The following is a 19,477-nucleotide window of genomic DNA, read 5'->3' as shown; positions in this document are numbered from 1 at the left end:
CCAAACATACAACCAGCGTTGCACATTAATACATAGAGGTATAAGCTATTGGTGGGAAAAAAAATAAAAAAAAATATTTATATATATAGTTACCTCATCTGAGAGAGATGAAACAGTTATATTCTTAGAAAACTCTTTATCTTCAAAGTGAAGTACTCCGTGTGTAGGATAAACATCGCCAGTTGAATCTGGGTTGATAATCCAAGTCACACTGATGTTCCCAAACATTCCTTGGTTCCGTATTACTTCAAATTCAGCTGGTAAAACAGTATTTGTATCAATAAGGATAGAGGTAAAACTAACATTTGGCTACACACTTAAGGGGACATAATGGTCAAAACCAGAATGTGCAGAAGTGCAATTCCATTTTGAATAAAAGGATTTGTGTAACATACTTGAATTAGCAGAAATAAAAATATGAATTACTGTTTTGTGGCATATGCGCATATACTGTGCTAACAACATGCACCTTCTGTGTATTACATTAGTGATGACAATTTGCATTGTACAAGCCACCATTAGGACAAATAGGCAGTCGCCTAAGAACTTACTTAAACAGGCGCATCACAGTCGGCTAGATTTAGAGTTTTGTCGGTAAAGACCCGCGTAGCTAACGCTGCTTTTTTCCCAATGCACCCTTCTAACAACGCTGGTATTTAGAGTTGTCTGAATGTAGCTCCACTTCAACCCTCAATACCAGCGTTGCCTATGGTAGCGGTAAGCTGGGAAAACGTGCTCGTGCACGATATCCCCATAGGGAACAATGGGGCAGTTTGGGCTGAAAAAAACCTAACACCTGCAAAAAAGCAGCGTTTAGCTCCTAATGCAGCCCCATTGTTTCCTATGGGGAAACACTCTCTAAGTCTGCACCTAATACCCTAACATGAACCCCGAGTCTAAACACCCCTAACCTTACACTTATTAACCCCTAATCTGCCGCCCCCGCTATCGCTGACACCTGCATTTTATTATTAACCCCTAATCTGCCGCTCCGTACACCGCCACCACCTACATTATCCCTATGTACCCCTAATCTGCCGCCAACCCCTATATTATATTTATTAACCCCTAATCTGCCCCCCAACGTCGCCGCTAGTTTACCTACACTTATTAACCCCTAATCTGCCAACCGGACCTTGCCGCCACTATAATAAATGTATTAACCCCTAAACCACCGCACTCCTGCCTCGCAAACACTATAATAAATAGTATTAACCCCTAATCTGCCCTCCCTAACATCGCCGCCACCTACCTACAATAATTAACCCCTAATCTCCCACCCGCACCGTCGCCGCTACTATAATAAAGTTATTAACCCCTAAACCTAACTCTAAACCTAACACTAACACCCCCCTAACATAAATATAATTTAAATTAAACAAAATAATATTCCTAAAATTAAATAAATTAATCCTATTTCAAACAAAATGCTTACCTATAAAATAAACCCTAATATAGCTACAATATAAATAATAATTACATTGTAGCTATTTAAGGATTTATATTTATTTTACAGGCAACTTTGTATTTATTTTAACTAGGTACAATAGCTATTAAATAGTTAAGAACTATTTAATAGCTACCTAGTTAAAAAAAATACAAAATTACCTGTAAAATAAATCCTAATCTAAGTTACAAATACACCTAATAATACACTATCATTAAATTAATTAAATAAATTACCTACAATTACCTAAAATAAAATACAATAAAATAAACTATTCTATAATACAAAAAAAAACTAAATTACAAAAAATAAAAAAGAATTACAAGCAGTTTAAACTAATTACACCTAATCTAAGCCCCCTAATAAAATAAAAAAGCCCCCCAAAATAAAAAAATCCCTACCCTATTCTAAAATACAAAAGTAATCAGCTCTTTTACCAGCCCTTAAAAGGGCTTTTTGCGGGGCCTTGCCCCAAAGTAATCAGCTCTTTTACCTGAAAATAAAATACAATACCCCCCCCAACATTACAACCCACCACCCACATACCCCTACTCTAACCCACTCTGCTCCGGATGGATGAAGATTGAAGACGCCGCCTGGATGAACACTTCTACCGGATGGAGGACCTCTTCTTGCCCCGCTTGGATGAAGACTTCTACCGGATCAAGGACCTCCTCTGCGCTCCTTGGATGAAGAATTCGGCTCGGCTGAGTGAAGACGACTCAAGGTAGGGAGATCTTCAGGGGGTTAGCGATAGGTTTTTTAAAGGGGGGTTTGGGTGGGTTAGAGTAGGGGTATGTGGGTGGTGGGTTGTAATGTTGGGGTGGTATTGTATTTTATTTTCAGGTAAAAGAGCTGATTACTTTGGGGCAAGGCCCCGCAAAAAGCCCTTTTAAGGGCTGGTGCAAAAAGCCCTTTTAAGGGCTGGTAAAAGAGCTGATTACTTTTGTATTTTAGAATAGGGTAGGGAATTTTTTATTTTGGGGGGCTTTTGTATTTTATTAGGGGGCTTAGATTAGGTGTAATTAGTTTAAACTGCTTGTAATTCTTTTTTATTTTTTGTAATTTAGTTGTTTTTTTTGTATTATAGAATAGTTTATTTTATTGTATTTTATTTTAGGTAATTGTAGGTAATTTATTTAATTAATTTAATGATAGTGTAGTGTTAGGTGTATTTGTAACTTAGGTTAGGATTTATTTTACAGGTAATTTTGGGTTTATTTTAAATAGGTAGCTATTAAATAGTTCTTAACTATTTAATAGCTATTGTACCTAGTTAAAATAAATACAAAGTTGCCTGTAAAATAAATATAAATCCTAAAATAGCTACAATGTAATTATTATTTATATTGTAGCTATATTAGGGTTTATTTTATAGGTAAGTATTTAGTTTTAAATAGGATTAATTTATTTAATTTTAGGAATATTATTTTGTTTAATTTAAATTATATTTATGTTAGGGGGCTGTTAGGGTTAGGGTTAGGTTTAGGGGTTAATAACTTTATTATAGTAGCGGCGACGGTGCAGGCGGGAGATTAGGGGCTAATAATTGTAGGTAGTTGGCGGCAATGTTAGGGAGGGCAGATTAGGGGTTAAAAAAATTTACTCTAGTGTTTTCGAGGCGGGAGTACAGCGGTTTAGGGATTAATACATTTATTATAGTGGCGGCGAGGTCCAGTCGGCAGATTAGGGGTTAATAAGTGTAGTTAGGTAGCGGCGACGTTGGGGGGGCAGATTAGGGGTTAATAAATATAATATAGGGGTCGGCGATGTTAGGGGCAGCAGATTAGGGGTTCATAGGTATAATGTAGGTGGCGGCGGTGTCCGGTCGGCAGATTAGGGGTTAAAAAATTTTATTAGAGTGGCGGCGATGTGAGGGGGCCTCGGTTTAGGGGTACATAGGTAGTTTATGGGTGTTAGTGTACTTTAGAGCACAGTAGTTAAGAGCTTTATATTCCGGCGTTAGCCCATAAAGCTCTTAACTACTGACTTTTTTTGGCGGTAGGAGTCTTGTCGGTAGAGGGTCTACCGCTCACTTCTCCCAAGACTCCAAATACCAGCATTAGGCAGATCCCATTGAAAAGATAGGATACGCAATTGGCGTAAGGGGATCTGCGGTACCCTGGAATCGCGGTAGGGAAGTGAGCGTTAGACCCTTTCCTGCCTGACTCTAAATACCAGCGGGCGACCAAAAGCAGCGTTAGGACCCCTTAACGCTGCTTTTGATGGCTAACGCCAAACTCTAAATCTAGCCGAGTGTGTCTCTATCTTCATATGGGGATTATTTGTGTGGCAAGTGCATGGCACGTTGATGAGTAAAATGAAAACACTGTTGGATAGTTGACATATAAGCATAGGAAGTGCCTGTGAGCTCTGACATTCTGACGGTACTACTCTTTACCCAGGGACTACATGCTTAGCTTAAAGGGACAGTCTACTCCAGAATGTTTATTGTTTAAAAGATAGATAATCCCTTTATTACCCATGCCTCAGTTTTGCATAACCAACATGGTTACATTAATACACTTCTTACCTCTGTGATTACCTTGTATCTCAGTCTTTGAAGACTTCCCCCTTAATTTAGTTCTTTTGAAAGACTTGCATTTTAATAATAACTCCACGGGGGTAAGCACAATGCTATCTATAGGGCACTTATGAACTACCACTGTCTAGCAGTGAATAACTGTGAAAATACATTGAGATAAGAGGCAGCCTTTAAGGGTTTAGAAATTAGCATATAAACCTACCTAGATTTAGCTTTCCACAAAGAATACCAGGAGAACAAAGCAAATTTGATGATAAAAGTAAATTGGAAAGTTGTTTAAAATTGCATACCAGGGCCTTCATTACATATGCAGCGTCGCCCGCAAAATCCTCCGCCGCCAGATTTTACGCTATTTTGGTATTACATATACGGCGTAGCATACAAGTTACGCGCGTATATTTTACCCTTCGGACGTATTTTTTTAGCCATAGACTAACATAGAACAGACGCGCAATTTGGTATCCAATATACAGCGTAAGGACTTACGCGCGCAGAATTCAGAAAATCTACTCCATTCTCATCTCGCCACATATTGCAGGCGCACAACCCTTGCACTGACTAAAAAAGCAACGTAACTCCCTGGAAGCCTTAACAAACACATAAATTTAAGCAGCAGCTCAAGATTAAAGGCACAGTATACTATGATATTGTTTTTTTAAGGTTTATTTGTGTATTTGAAATAGTTTGAAGCCACAACATAATCAAATGGATTGAGCTTGTAGGTACTTTATCACATTGTGGACATATACTTGCTTATTTACTTTAAATTGTATTACCTTCATCTCTTTAGAACCCACTGGAGTGTAATTTATTCTAATGCTAACACAGCTTGGCAATGATGCCAAAATATATAAAGGGACAGTCAAGTCCAAAGAAAACCTTCTTCTTTTAAATAGGGCATGTTATTTCAAACTACTTTCAGATTTAATTATAACACTTGCTTTGGTATTCTTAGTTGAAAGCAAAACCTAGGATGGCTCATATGATCATTTCTAAGACCTTCTTGAAGGCTGCCTCTTTGCAGTTGTGTCAAACCAATCACAGACACCACAACCTCTCACCTGCAGACTTAAAACGCTTGATAATGCCCACCCTATCAGTAACATCACTGCTATATATACCAATGTCTCAATTTATATTGGATGTGAGATACATTGATTTACATCTTAGAAGTGAATATTACTATATGTACCCTTCAGAAACAACTATTGTGGATGTGAGTTATAGTACAAGAATATGTCATAAACAGGATAATATTACCTATTTGTTTTAACAATATTAGTGTACTAAAACACACCTCACATGGATGTGGATGACAATTATATGGTAAATAACAGAGGACAAGATTTATGGTGAACTATAAGAATATTTATTTCTTTTTTGGCTTCTTAGATGAGGGAGCTGAGGTGACTGTAGTGGATTGCCTTGTTCTCCTGGTTTGAGAAGATTCAGATAATTCTGCTGGTGTGCTGGCCACAGATGATAGGCTGGAGACAGTGTCCTGCTGGTGTGTAAAGTACTCAACCAACACACCCAAGAGTTGATTTTGTTCTCGCCATCTATTGTCCATCTGCATCTGCATATCAGACAGAATTCGCATCATCTGTGACTGGTTTTGAATACTTCCACTTAATGATGCTGCCATGTCCCTCTACAGCTCTATGCTACATTTGTGTAACCTCTCTTGGCTCCTGAAGAACCTCTCTTGGCACCTGAAGAACCTCTCTTGGCTCCTGTGGAACCTCTCTTGGCCTCTTTGTCTGCTCTCGGAGCTTGTTATGAGCCTCCTCTGGAGTGCAATGTATTCCTCACCCAGGGGAGAATACAATGCATCCACAGGCTCTTGAGCAGCAGGGCTTCTAGTTGCTTGAGGTGCAGGTTCAGCTGCATCTGCTGGTTCTGGTAGGGACAGGTTCAGCTGCATCTGCTGGTTCTGTTGGGACAGGTTCAGCTGCATCTGCTGGTTATGTTGGGACAGGTTCAGCTGCATCTGCTGGTGCTTGAGTACTTATAGCTATATTTTCATCTGCAGATGGTGGAGCTCTCCCAAGTGATGAAGATGGTGGAGCAATCCCAAGTGATGAGGATGGTGGAGCTCTCCCAAGTGATGAGGATGGTGGAGCTCTCAGGGTGGATTGATAGTCCCACTGATGACCAGTGTGTGACCACTCAGCTTGTCCAGTTGGCACTTCTTGTGACATAGTCTGTGGGTAAAAGCCATGACTGCCCTGAGAATGTGTTGTGGGGAGGGGGGGGGTAAATACATGGACTCTTTGTGGCTGTCTTGGTTCCCCCTCAAAGGCAAAAGAAGAATATTCCTCTGGCCAGGAATCTTGCCAGGGGTCATATAGCAATGGTGGTGGCATCACTCCTGGGTCCTCAACTGAAGCAATCCAACCCTGCTCATGCCTGGGAGCATACTGTTCATGTGGGTGCCTGAAGACTGGTGGTGGTGGTGGCTGCATGCCTGTGACTGGTGGTGGTGGTAGTGGAGGCATGCCTGTTTGTATCCTCGTGACAGGAGGTTCTGTGGAGGAGTCAAATGATGAGAGGGATTAGTACAGTCAGATATATGTCCATGTGGGCATACAATGTACATTGATACATGCTAGGGCCTATACTGATTCTCATGTCAAACTCTATAACATGCATGTGCACATTGTGATTTGTGTTATGAGGGATTTTAATATGCGCAGTATACAGGGATGTGTTTTGTACAATAGTTATGTGTACATGTCAATGATGGAAAAAATGTGTTCTTTAAGTGACACTATGGTCACACAATTTACTTTAGCCTGATGTAGGCACAGAACCTGCTTTCTTGAGCTAAAAGTATTGCGATGGCTATAGTGTCCATTTACTGAAAACTCTACATGTGGCTTGTGGCCTGTGTTACTCTGAGACATGTTAGTATTGCACTATTCCACCTCATATCATGAATTGCATGGTGTTAAGTAGCATTAAATTCAAATATAATTGTAGATGTTTTTGTTAGTAGGCCAAATACCATGCTCCTCATTGTGTACATGAATGTGTGATATTAAAGGATGTTATATCTCAAATACATATAATACTGGTGTGTGGGATGTTACTCACCAGCATGATGTGCTGTGGTTGCAGCCCCTGAGTCACGAGCCCCTGGAAGTCCACGGACTGCTGGGATACTCAGGGACCTGCGTATCATCTCCTGCCAGGTGTTATATTCTATGTCCAGGGATGGACCACCGCCTGTTCCCCTCTGGTGCATAGCTTGCTGCCCCATCTTTTCTTTCACTCGCCTCTTGCAGTCATTCCACCGCTCTTTAAGGCCCTCAACAGTCCTCCTCGGTGTGGCGACACTGTTGACGGCATCCTCTACCGCCAACCATGCCGTTTTTTGCCTTTTGGCATTGCCTTTGCCCTTCTCCTGCCCAAAGAGGGCACTGTAATTGTCCATGATGGCCTGGACTAGGGCAACATTTTCATCAAATGAGAAGTTGGGACATCTCAGCCTCTCATCCTCCATGGACACCTGGCTTGCTCCCTGTGATGTCCCTGGTGTGGGTTCCTCCCTATCCTCTCCCTCCTCCTCCCTTCTGTCCCCATGTGAACCCTCTGTCCCTCTCCTTGATGTGCCTGGTGTCTGGGGCTCTCGGGCATCTCCCCTCCCATTATCCCTTCTAGCTCTCCCTCTCCCCACTCCACTTACTCCCTGACGGGGACTCCACTGCTCCTCCTGTCCTCTACAATACTCCTCTCCCTGCCACTCCTTTCCCCTCCTCCGCCCTACTTCTCCCTGCCATCCTCACACTAAATCACACTACACACACTCACACTCACTCCCATTTCAATCACACACAATCAGAACCAAACACTCAGCCTATCACACTGTAAAATTCAAATAAAATGTGTGAGGTGTTAGAAAAAAAAGTGTGGTGTATTTGTATATGTATGTATGCAAAATGTGTGCAATATGTAAAAATATGCGTGTGTACAAGCTTAATCAAACAACAATGCGACCTAACTCCTCTGTTTGCGCCTCTCTCTCTACTCTCACTAATCCTCCAATAATGTAGTGTGCTGTAGCTCAACGAACCATCCAAACACACTGAAGAAAATGGAGGCTGCGCATGGGTTTATATATGAATTTTGAATAGCGTAATTACGTGTCGCATTTTTATATGAAGTTGCGGTTCATTTTTACGAGTTTTAGCCTAATTTGCATAAAACTACTCTTTATTGAGACTTTCCGTGGACAAAATACTGGCGTAAGTTACTTGTGACGACTAAAATGTGTATTTGTGCACATTTCGGAAGATCGCCAGTTTGTCCTACTTATGCCAGTTTAGCATCTAACGGTGCAGTATATGTAATACCCCGATGTGCGAGGTGAAATTACGGATGGCGCAGGTCCCCACGCTTGCGCCGAAACCTGCACCGTATGTTTGATTGCGCCCCTAATCTGAATCATGAAAGTTAAATTTTGACTAGACTGTCCCTTTAAATGCAATAATGCTGAAAGGACCCAGTCTGAAATGTGTAGTAATATAAATTACAATGCACAAAGTGTAAGAGTAACAACATTCTCACATCATGCAGTTCTATATTGCACTGGGCTTGTCTCTGCTTTACATACATAAATGAGAGAGATCTCGCCATGCTGGAGAGTTCCACACATTTTCTTTTGAAAATTCAGTGAGTTCTGCCTTTGTGAAGTCTGAACAACAATTTATCTCCAACCTGGAGAATCTCTGAATATCAGGGCCTCAGTCTCTCTAATGTCCTGTGTGTTTTTGTACACTATCTTTTCATTCTCCCCTCCTTTATTTCTCTCTCTTTCTCTACTCTCTCCTCTCTATTTTATGTTTCTCCTCTCTTTTTTTATTTCCCTCTTCACTTTCTGCCCACCTTCCCATTCTTGCTTTCATATTTCATTTCTCCTCTATTAACTATTGCCTCTATTCTCTTCCTCTTCTTTTTATCCATTCTCTCTTCTTTCTTTTCTCTCTATATCTTTAACTATTCTTTTTCCTCTCTCTTCATTCTGCTTCTTCCCAAATCCCCAATATGTATCTCACCTCTTGCTTTCTCCTTTCTTTACCCTCTCTATTCACTCTTCCCTCTTTCTACCTTCTAGCTCTACTCTTTCAGTCAAACTCAGAGCAATTCATATTCATATTTATTTGCTTCATATTTGCATTTTGTTTTGTGTGGAGAGACCTCATATTTGAGCCTTGCCTAAGGCCTCTGTCCATGGGTTGTGCATAGCATAACTGTATATGTCCCTGTACATTTTACTAGTAGCATTTTTGCCATTAGAAATGTATTTCAAAACTATTCTATTCAAAATTGAAATTCACCCATGTACAATTCAGTATTGACCATTATGTCCCTTTAACTACTTCATTCTATTTACACAAATACATACAATTGTATATATTTATACAATTTATAAATAACATATTAGATTGACTCCAAATTATTTCTGAGTAATCAAAAAAAATAATATTTGCATTGAAAATAAAGTAAAATTTTAAAAGGTTTAAAAGGTTAATTTATTTCCAAAGGGAAAAATAAAGCATTATACCAGTATCTATAAGGGGATTCTCTATTGCATATCAAATGTTATTATGAATAATAAATACTTCTAGTCTAAATGCAAATGTATTTGTCCACTCTTCAAAATGTTATAAAAGATTTGGCGCTAAATTATAACATCCATGTTTTTCCAGTCTTTTAGAGAAGTGCACCAGTATTTTTTCTCCAATATTTAATCATTGAGGTGTATGGATTTGTTTGCAGATAAATCATTTGATAAGATTTTTTGAAAGATTAGAATGTACTTGAAAGTGATTACAGAATTTGAGAAAACAAGCAAAATTATTTATGTAAAGAAATAAACATATCAAATTCCTACATTTTAAAAAGCGATATCTTATATTTAGTTAAATCAGGTTCATAGGATAGAATAGTGATTGAGTATGTTGTTATAACTTGAAAGCGGTTTGATGTTTTGGTTCACACATGAATGAAAATTTAGAGATCATTTATAATTTATTGAATTAGCTACCCAGGACAATACATATTTAAAGACATTTGTCTCACTAGAGTTATTTGAATAAATTAAAAAGCACAAATTATGGACTCGCAGAAAGGACTCAAACTCAACTTTACACTAAACACAAATTTGTGGAACAATCAAGTTATACACTGGGAATCCCCCACAATTGTAAGACCACAATTTACACATTAAACATAGACTAAAATAGTCAAAAGTAGTGAAGATAATATAGATACCAATATTTGATAATTATAACTCTAGAGCAATAAAGTGATTAAATAATTTCAAGCTTCAAATGTGAACAACCCTAAAAATTCCCAAATTAATTGCTCTACATCCTCACCATGAATTATGTGACGTTATACATAAAGTTATAAATATGACGATAGTCAGTGTTTGTCTGTATTTTTATTTGTAAGTAAATGAATGTTTCTCTAGTTTAATACACCATCTCCTTCTGATATATGTGAGTGCCGTCATGTTTTTCAGGAAAGAGACACAAGCTGCAAATATACTTCATATCCATTTCTTGGTATTCAATTAGATGCAACATTTTTGAATTAGATCTAAAGAATACGTTTGGAAATGTAGTATGGGTACAATAATAAAGTCATAACAATTCCTTAAAGGGATATGGAACCCAACATTTTTCTTTCATGCTTCATTTAGAAAATGTAATTTTAAACACCTTTCTATTTTACTTCTATTATTAATTTTTCTTCATTCTCTTGGTATATTTTGTTAAAAAGCAGGGACGTAACCTCAGTAGCTTTCTGGAGCACTATATGGCAGTAGTTTTGCAAAAATGTTATCCATTTTCAAGAGCACTAGATGGCAGCACTATTTCCTGCTATGTAGTGCTCCAGATGCCTACCTAGGTATCTCTACAACATAGGATATCATATGATTATATAAGTATATTGAAAAGATGTTTTTAAAATGATAGGCTATGTCTGAGAAACAAAATACATTTTTGGGGTTTCATATCCCTTTAAAAACAGGGGGTGATAAAAATTTAGGAAAATATTTAGTCTCTTAAATATCTCACATGTGTAAAAAAAATGTTCACACTCTTACCAGTATATATTTCATTGCCTTTACTTTCATTAATGCTGATAACCATACGATCATTGATGAATTCCAATACTCCATGGGGATCATCATTTTTTTCAATAGTAATGTTAACTCTTGAGGCTTCTCCTAATGTGCTTGGATATTCCCCATGGCTGCTCAACACCACTGAATACATCTCATCCAGCTGTAATAAAATGGATTTTAGTATGCCTGGTGTAAACAGTAGCTCTCAATAAAAAATGTTGTGCTAGTTAACAAGTGCCGCAAGTGCACTAAATTGTACACTATGGGGCCGAATTATCAAGATCTGAATGGAGCTTGATGCCCCTGTTTCCATGCGAGCCTTCAGGCTCGCCGGAAACAGTAGTTATGAAGCAGTGGTCTAAAGACCGCTGTTCCATAACTGGTCCGCCTGCACACATCAATCCGCCCGATCCTATACGATCGGGCTGATTGACACCCCCTGCTAGAGGCCGATTGGCCACAAATCTGCAGGGGGCGGCATTGCACAAGCAGTTCACAAAAACTGGTTGTGCAATACACTGTCGGCATTTATCGATGTGCGGTGGACATGATACGCTACATCGTATCAGGTCCACCTGGACTTTATTAAATTGGCCCCATATTATAAGTTAAAAGTAAACGCGTTCAATTTAACAAAAACTAAATATGCTTTGGGTTAGCGCAAGATGAGACCTAGGGGCCGAATTATCAAGCTCAGAATGGAGCTTGATGCCCCTGTTTCTGCACGAGCCTTCAGGCTCACCGGAAACAGTAGGTATGAAGCAGCAGTCTAAAGACCGCTGCTCCATAACTGATCCGCTGCCTCTGAGGCTGCGGTCTTCAATACGCCCAATCCTATACGATCGGGCTGATTGACACCACCTGCTAGTGGCCAATTGGCTGCAAATCTGCAGGGGGCGGCCTTGCACAGCGTATGCTGTCGGCATTTATCGATGTGCGGCGGACATGCTACGCTACATTGTATCATGCCCATCTGAACTTTAATAAATCGGCCCCCTAGTGTAAAGAGTAACAGTTAAAAAAAAAAGGGCACTAAACACAATATAAATACATTAAAATAAACTGTTACACTCATATATACACTATCTGATAAAAATGAATCGTAAATATATATTTTTTTAAGGGTTAAAAGGTATATGCTATATGACAATGTGTTTGAAAGGAATAAGAACAAGGGCTGAACAAGTGACAAGACGCTAGGCAAGTACTCCTGTAATACTGTGTTTTATGTATTTCACTGTTTCCCTTTTTGCAAAATGTTCCATAACTTCATGTTCCTTTTCGCTACCTCTTGTCTATAAAACAAACTATACTTTTCATTTACTCCTTTCCCCTGCTACATTCATCGGCCCATCACTTTCATCCTCACCTCACTTCTGCTCTCATGATCTTCTCACATTCCTAAACTCTCTCTCTTCCCCTGCACCACATTCCAAAGACACCCTCAAAACTGCAAACCTGTATCTCATTTTATGTCACTCTCACTCATGCTCATACTAACTGCTGGTGATACATCCCCCGATCCAGGTCTCACGCAACTTCTTAAACTCACCCATCCATGTATGCCTTGCCTCAGACCTAAACACCAACATTTTTGAAATCTTATCCAAGTTCCTATTGGATCTGAAACCAACAAGTTCACTTCTATCCACAAACTCTTCCCTCACATTTTCTTCCTTCAAAACCCACATGATTCGCTCCCTCTCTATGTGTTGTGGTTATATATCGCGCCCCCTGGCTCCTTAACTCAATGTCTCAATCATTTTGTGGCCTATTTTATTATCTCTCTTCAGACATCAGTGCCCCCATTCTTGGGGATTTCAACCTCTTTGTCGACAATCCTGCTGCCCCTGTTGCAAAAAAACTTCTCCAGATCACTTCCTCTTACAATGTGTCACACCTCTCCCACTCATTCTCTTCATTCTGCCCTTAACCTCTCCAATCAGGATTACTTCTCTATTCTTATCTCTACTCTTTCTTCAAACTCCATTATTAATACCCTTCTTCGCCCACCCCCACCTCTTGTTTCCACTTCTCTCTCAGCTCAAGATTTTGTTAACCACTTCACCAACAGATTCAGCTGTTTCTTCCCTTATATCTTCCTCTCACCTAATTACATGTCCCCTTGATCCAATCCCCTCACAATTACTGCCCTCCGTCTCTCCTACTCTTACTCCAATCCTCACACATATTTTTAATCTCTTCCTCAGCACTGGCATATTACCAAATTACAGTAAAATCAAAAGGCCACTTTTCTCTGTTAATCCTTCTTGATCTGTCTGCAGCCTTTGGACAGTGTTGACCACACTCTGTTGCTCCAAACCCTCCAATCCTTTGGCATCTGCAACACAGCTCTCTTGTGGTTCTCCTACTACCTGTATAACCAGACCTTTAGTGTAACCTTCTCTGGCACATCCTCTGACCCTTTACCACGTTCTGTTGGGGTACCACAAAGCTCTGTCCTTGTTCCTCTTCTCTTCTCAATTTATACATCATCCTTAGCTTCCTTGATAATTTCCCTTTCTGCCAAGTCCCTTCACTGGCTTCCTATACTAAATCCTGACTCTGACATTCAAAGCTCTCAATAACACTGCTCCCTCTATATCTCTGACCTTGTCTACAGATGCTCTCCCTCCCATCCCCTTTGCACTACTCATGACCTCTTGTTACCTCCTCACATTCCCGTCTACAATACTACTCCAGATTGACCCCTATCTTGTGGAAGTCTCTGGCTCCCTCCACAAAACTCTCCCTTAGTTTTCAAAGGTTCGAACAATCCTTCAAGACTATATTTTTCAGGGATGCATACAATAAATACTAACATTTTCTTAGTTCCTCTCCTCCTTTGTCATTCCCTTGAACCCCCTTAGCATGTAAGCTTACGAGCCCAGCTAATTCGTACATTACCTCTATACCTTTGTCTCCCATAATTGTTACCTTGCATATTAGACCCATGTTTTTAGCGCTGCAGAATCTGTTGGTGCACTACAAATAACTGTTAATAATAATGATAATAATAGTAAAGGGCTATAATGTATGTATGTATGTATGTATATATATATATATATATATATATATATATATATATATATATGTGTGTGTGTGTATATATACATACATATAAATATATATATACAGTACTGTGCAAAAGTTTTAGGCCACCATTAGATTTTTTGTTTTAGTAAATTTCAATGACCATCCATATTTATTTTTTGGTTTCTTTATTAAGATACAAACAGAAAATACAGAAAATATACACACAAAATATAAAAAATATATATTTTCAGATCAAAATAGCTTCTTCAAGCAAAAGTCAGTATTTAGTGTGACCTCCCTTGGCACTAAGTATATCTTGAACTCTTTTGGGGAGACTGTCCTGAGGTTTTCTGAAGAATTCTTCCCAAGCCATTCCCAAGTAGGCGCTTTCCTGAAGGAATGGCATGATGAATTAAAAACTGTACTTTTCAGCATTCATGATCCCATCAATTTGGACAATATCGCCAACACCACTTGCAGAAATGCAGCCCCAAACCAGGACAGACCCTCCACCATGTTTCACTGAAGGATACAAGCACTCATAATTCAATATCTCTTCAACTCTTCTTCTCACATATTGTTGATACTTGGAACCAACAATGTCAAACTTGGATTTGTCACTCGATAATACTGTTTTCCATTGATCTTCATTCCATCATTTGTGAGCTTTAGCATATTTAGCATATCTTAGCCTTTTTACCCTGTTCCACTACTGAAAAAAGTGGTTTCTTGGCTGCTAACCTTCCCCAAAGACCATTCCTGAACTTGGCATCCCGATGAATCTGCCAGATGTTGAGCCGGGTCCTTGCTGGACTTCTTCCAGTCTCTCAGAGAAGAAACTCTGAGAAACTTCTAATCAGATTTTGAAAGTTTTCTTGGCCTTCCGTCCTTTTTTGTCCTTGACCTCTTCTGATTCTTTAAGTTTCTTTATAATAGCTTAAATACTATATCTTGAGTATTCAGTTTGTTTGCTGATTTCCCTTTGAGAGTGGCCTTGCTAAAGCAAAAGTATTCTTTTATGTCTGTCAAATTCTGTGATCTTTGGTATTTTGAATGGAATTACGTGATTGAAAGTTGGTCTTATTAACAAGGTTCCAATGAATTAAACTCATACCAAATGTGTATTTAATGCTCAAGCATGTCTTGCACAAACCAGGTGTAATAGACCTTTTTAACAGCAGTCATTTTGACATGAAATAGTAGCACAAATACAGATGTTAGCAAAGACATTACTTAGGGTTCCATTCCATTTAGGTTTACGAGAGCCAGGGTCCTGCTATTGCTCAAATGTAAAGGAAGGTCACACTAAATACTTGCCACTTTAGACTATAAAAGCTGTTTTTCTGATTTTTTTTTCAGTTTTTTTTTTTAACATTTTTATTGAGGTTTGAAAAATAAGGCATACAAGCAAGTCATGTCATTTGCAAAAAAGAAATACATAGAATACATTGCGAAACAAAAATGTAGCCTTTTGTGTACAGTTAAGTAAACATAACATCTGCTCATTTGGAATCTTCTTAAAAACTTATATAGATAACACCTCAATTTAAAGGGTAAGGGGGGTATATCAATAGCATACTAGTCATGAACACTTTTAAACAGGGTTAGGGGGTTCAGATGGGGTCTGTGCCCCTAAGCTTAACCAGTAAGCTATGTTACCCGGGGAAGGGGGGCAAACTGAGAGAGGTCATGTAGAAAATGACCACTATTTAGAGATCCAAGTTGGGTTCTGATAAAACAATGCTGAGTGTATTCATTTAGCTAGGTGCAATGTTAAAGCACATCTTGATAAGATATGGACTATAAATTCTAGTATAATCAACGTTAATTGTAATGCTAAGTAGGGAAGTGCATATCTCGGCTGCAGACAGCACCTCCCACTCTTAGAAAACATTTGGCGACAGAACTATAAGGGATGGGGTCTCTCTTACAAACAAGTACATCGTGGACCTATGGTATTATAGAAGATCACATTGGGCAGGTAGATCTGCATTAGCATAATTAAGTTGGTAATTTGGGCAGCTGAGAAAGGTGTTAGGAGAAGCATTCAAAATAGAGATTAACTAGGGGATATAAATTATGAATACATTTGGTATACTATATTTTTAACAAGTTGTGTCCACCTATTAGAATAGCCTTCAAAAACTGTAGGATCTAGATAGAGTATTGGAAGACCATAGGAGACAAGCTCCTGGATGTTCTGCTAGATAGGAATCTATTTTTCACAGAGTAGCTAGCAATTATGTAATATTAGTGGTAAACTGGGTTATGTTGAATCACTTATCAGCAATAATAAAGTACAAACAAGCAAAATTTACTAGTTAGTGGGTACTATTCATGCATACACAAAGTGGTGAATCATGGAAGCTCAAAAAATCAGGAGCTCCCAAAATCTTTCCTAATCACTATGAAATGGCAAACATTTATACAATGCTAGTGAATATTTAGTATATATTGATTCCATCATCTAGAGTGATAGATTACTAATAATCTAACCTTACTAATTGAAGGTGGTGAATGGTTTACATAAGATAGTTGTGTCCCCCTATTAAGATAGCCTTTAAAAGCTGTGGGATCAAGGTAGAGTATTGGAAGTCCCTAAGTGACAAGCCCCTGGCTGCTTTGCTAAATAGGAACCTATTTTCAATAAAGAAGCTAGCAATTAGGTAATATTAGTGGTAAACTAGGTTACACTGAATCACTTATCAAGAATAGTAAAATACAAACAAACAAAAATTTACTTGTTAGTGGGTACAGTTCATATCAAAACATCAGGAACGCCTGAAATCTTACCTAGACACTATAAAATGACAAACATTTATGTAATGCTAGTGACTATCCAGTGTATACTGATTCCTCTATCAAAAGTAATAGATTGCTAGTAATCTGAGCTTATTAATTAAAGGTGATAAATAGTCTACCTAAGAACATATGGCAGCCCAACATAGTACAAAAGACTTTGCCTAGACCATATCGTAAAGAGAAAAATAAGTCTGCAAATGACAAGGAGCATATTAGCATAAATATATATATCGTCCAACCTACAAATAGTATAGAGTATACATTCAGGTTCTTGTGCTATGTAATGCTTAACAAGGGGAGATAAGGAGAACAAAAAGCCTAAAGCACAACAAAACATCAGGGCAAAAGTAGTAATAAGCAAAACAGATCCGTTTGTTCATTAAACTATAAACTTCCAATTTGTTATCACCAAGGAACCGCAAACGTAACTTAATGTCCACCAAACAGTATAGGCATTGCTAATTGGCAAAAGTCAAGGCAATAAAGACTTGCTCAGTCCGTTTCTGCCAATATCCCTGACCCAAGAATTCAGCCTACTCCAGCCCTTCGTAGAAATGTCAGTTCATCGGCTGGACATTAGGGAATAAGACATTCCGGTAGTCCATGATATCTGAAACACATGTCCAGTTGACTCCTCAAGCCCAAATCAGTCACTGCAATGGAATAGTTGTTTATTTTTATTTATAAAATATTTTACCAGGAAGGATACATTGAGATTTCTCTCGTTTTCAAGTATGTCCTGGGTCAAGTATGTCCTGGGTTTAGGGTCTCACCATCTAACCAGCTATAGAAATTAGCCTTCAACATTGACCCCTTGTCTTCCAGCCTCCAGGTCTTCAGTAACACCGGCAGCCAGCTATACTCTGAGCACAAAACTCCTGCGAATGGCCTCTCAGCATCAGAAACAGACTGGACCATTTCCGTAGCAACATAATGCGCTGGAGAGCGGCGCATATCAGGCCACTTGTCCGGTTGAGGTGGGTATTTCATCAGAGACTGCCTAGCATCTGTGTCTTCACCATCTCCAATCATGTTCAGGGTGTCCACCTCCATGTCGTGAGGCTCTATACACTCAGCCGATATAGATAGCAGTCCTGCGCCATCTTGGAACATATATGGCACAATGTAGTGTTCAGACCACTCGGTGATCAATATGAGCATGTCAGAGAGGTAGCTTGCAAATAAGCCCGATATCTCGTCCTCAAATAATTCATTAGCCATTGCCCTCAGCTGCCGGTAGTAGATTAGCCTTTAGTTAGATTTGTTCTGTACTTTAAGTTGCTGCGTAGATAGGAAAAAAAAAATCTCCTGGACTAGCTAATTTCACTATGGTGATATCAAATCTGGGCTTGAACGGACGTTAAACTTACTTTTTAGATATAATATAGCCGGAGCTCTTGTGATATACGTCCGTTCAGCTCCCCAGTTAGCTCCGCCCCCCCTTTTTCAGTTTTTTAATACTGCATACAAATATCCTGTATTTTCAGGTTGGCTGAGAAATAATTATATATGGTCATATATACCATTGCTAAAACAACAAATCTAATGGTGCCTTAGACTTTTCCACAGTACTGTACATATGATATATATATATAGATAGATAGATAGATAGATAGATAGATAGATAGATAGATAGACACACACAAACTTTGGAGCCCTTTCCACTCAAAACAAAAATACATTTTTTTTATTTTAATATTTTATAATGTGTTTTACTGTGTATGTACTGTACATTTTCTTCACATAGTAGAGCGGGGTGCGGGAGCGGGTGGGAACACTGCACTACAGAAAAAAAATAAGTTGAGAGCGGCAGGGAAGGGGAAGGAGGGAGGGAGAGGGGATCCAAGAAGATGGGGATTTTGGACTGTGCACACAGGCTTTAGGACTAGTGTGTATATATATATATATATATATATATATATATATATATATATATTAATATTTCTTTTAAATCTCAAATTTTAATTTATTTGTTATTCTTTAAGGAAAATATGGTTAATAAAATAAAATTACAATTTCCACAGATAAGTATTTATTAAGACTTTATCTAATGTAAATATACAATATTCTTAAGTCTAACCTAAATTTTGTTGTTTCCGTCCTAGTAAAATATTACATTAAAACTGACACTAGTCAAAAGACAGTCATTTTTTTTTTGTACTATAGTTACTTTTCTAATTAATCTGTAGAAAATAATTTAGTAAACAACAAATAACTAAAAATAAGTAAAACATTTGTGAAATGATTCACAATATGATTTTACTAAATTAAAAGGAATTATTTTACTTTTAAGAATACATAATGCATTTACAAGTAATAAATACATGGCAATGTTTACATATTTATAGACCGGTATATGAGCAGATATATAAAGTTGTTGGCGTTTTAATTAATTATACTGAATGTAAACAATACTAAATACAAAAATATACTGAATATAAAGTTATCTGAAAAAATTAATTACTCAGCAATAGTAGGCAGTTTGTCACAGCTCCCTATAGCTTTGGCA

The 19,477-nt window shown here is 38.3% G+C and overlaps 1 protein-coding gene across 1 annotated transcript in view; it reads right to left on the bottom strand.

The window, feature by feature from the left end:
* The window catches only part of ADGRV1 (adhesion G protein-coupled receptor V1), a 1,190,013-nt gene that overhangs the window by 1,015,704 nt on the left and 154,832 nt on the right, over positions 1–19,477 (bottom strand). Inside the window, 2 exon segments of the mRNA XM_053699719.1 lie at positions 94–257; positions 11,110–11,290. Of these exon segments, the coding sequence (XP_053555694.1) occupies positions 94–257; positions 11,110–11,290 (345 nt within the window).

This window comes from Bombina bombina, chromosome 2 (assembly GCF_027579735.1).
Source record: "Bombina bombina isolate aBomBom1 chromosome 2, aBomBom1.pri, whole genome shotgun sequence".
Classification (NCBI taxonomy): Eukaryota; Metazoa; Chordata; class Amphibia; order Anura; family Bombinatoridae; genus Bombina; species Bombina bombina.
This window is presented reverse-complemented; position numbering and strand designations above follow the sequence as displayed.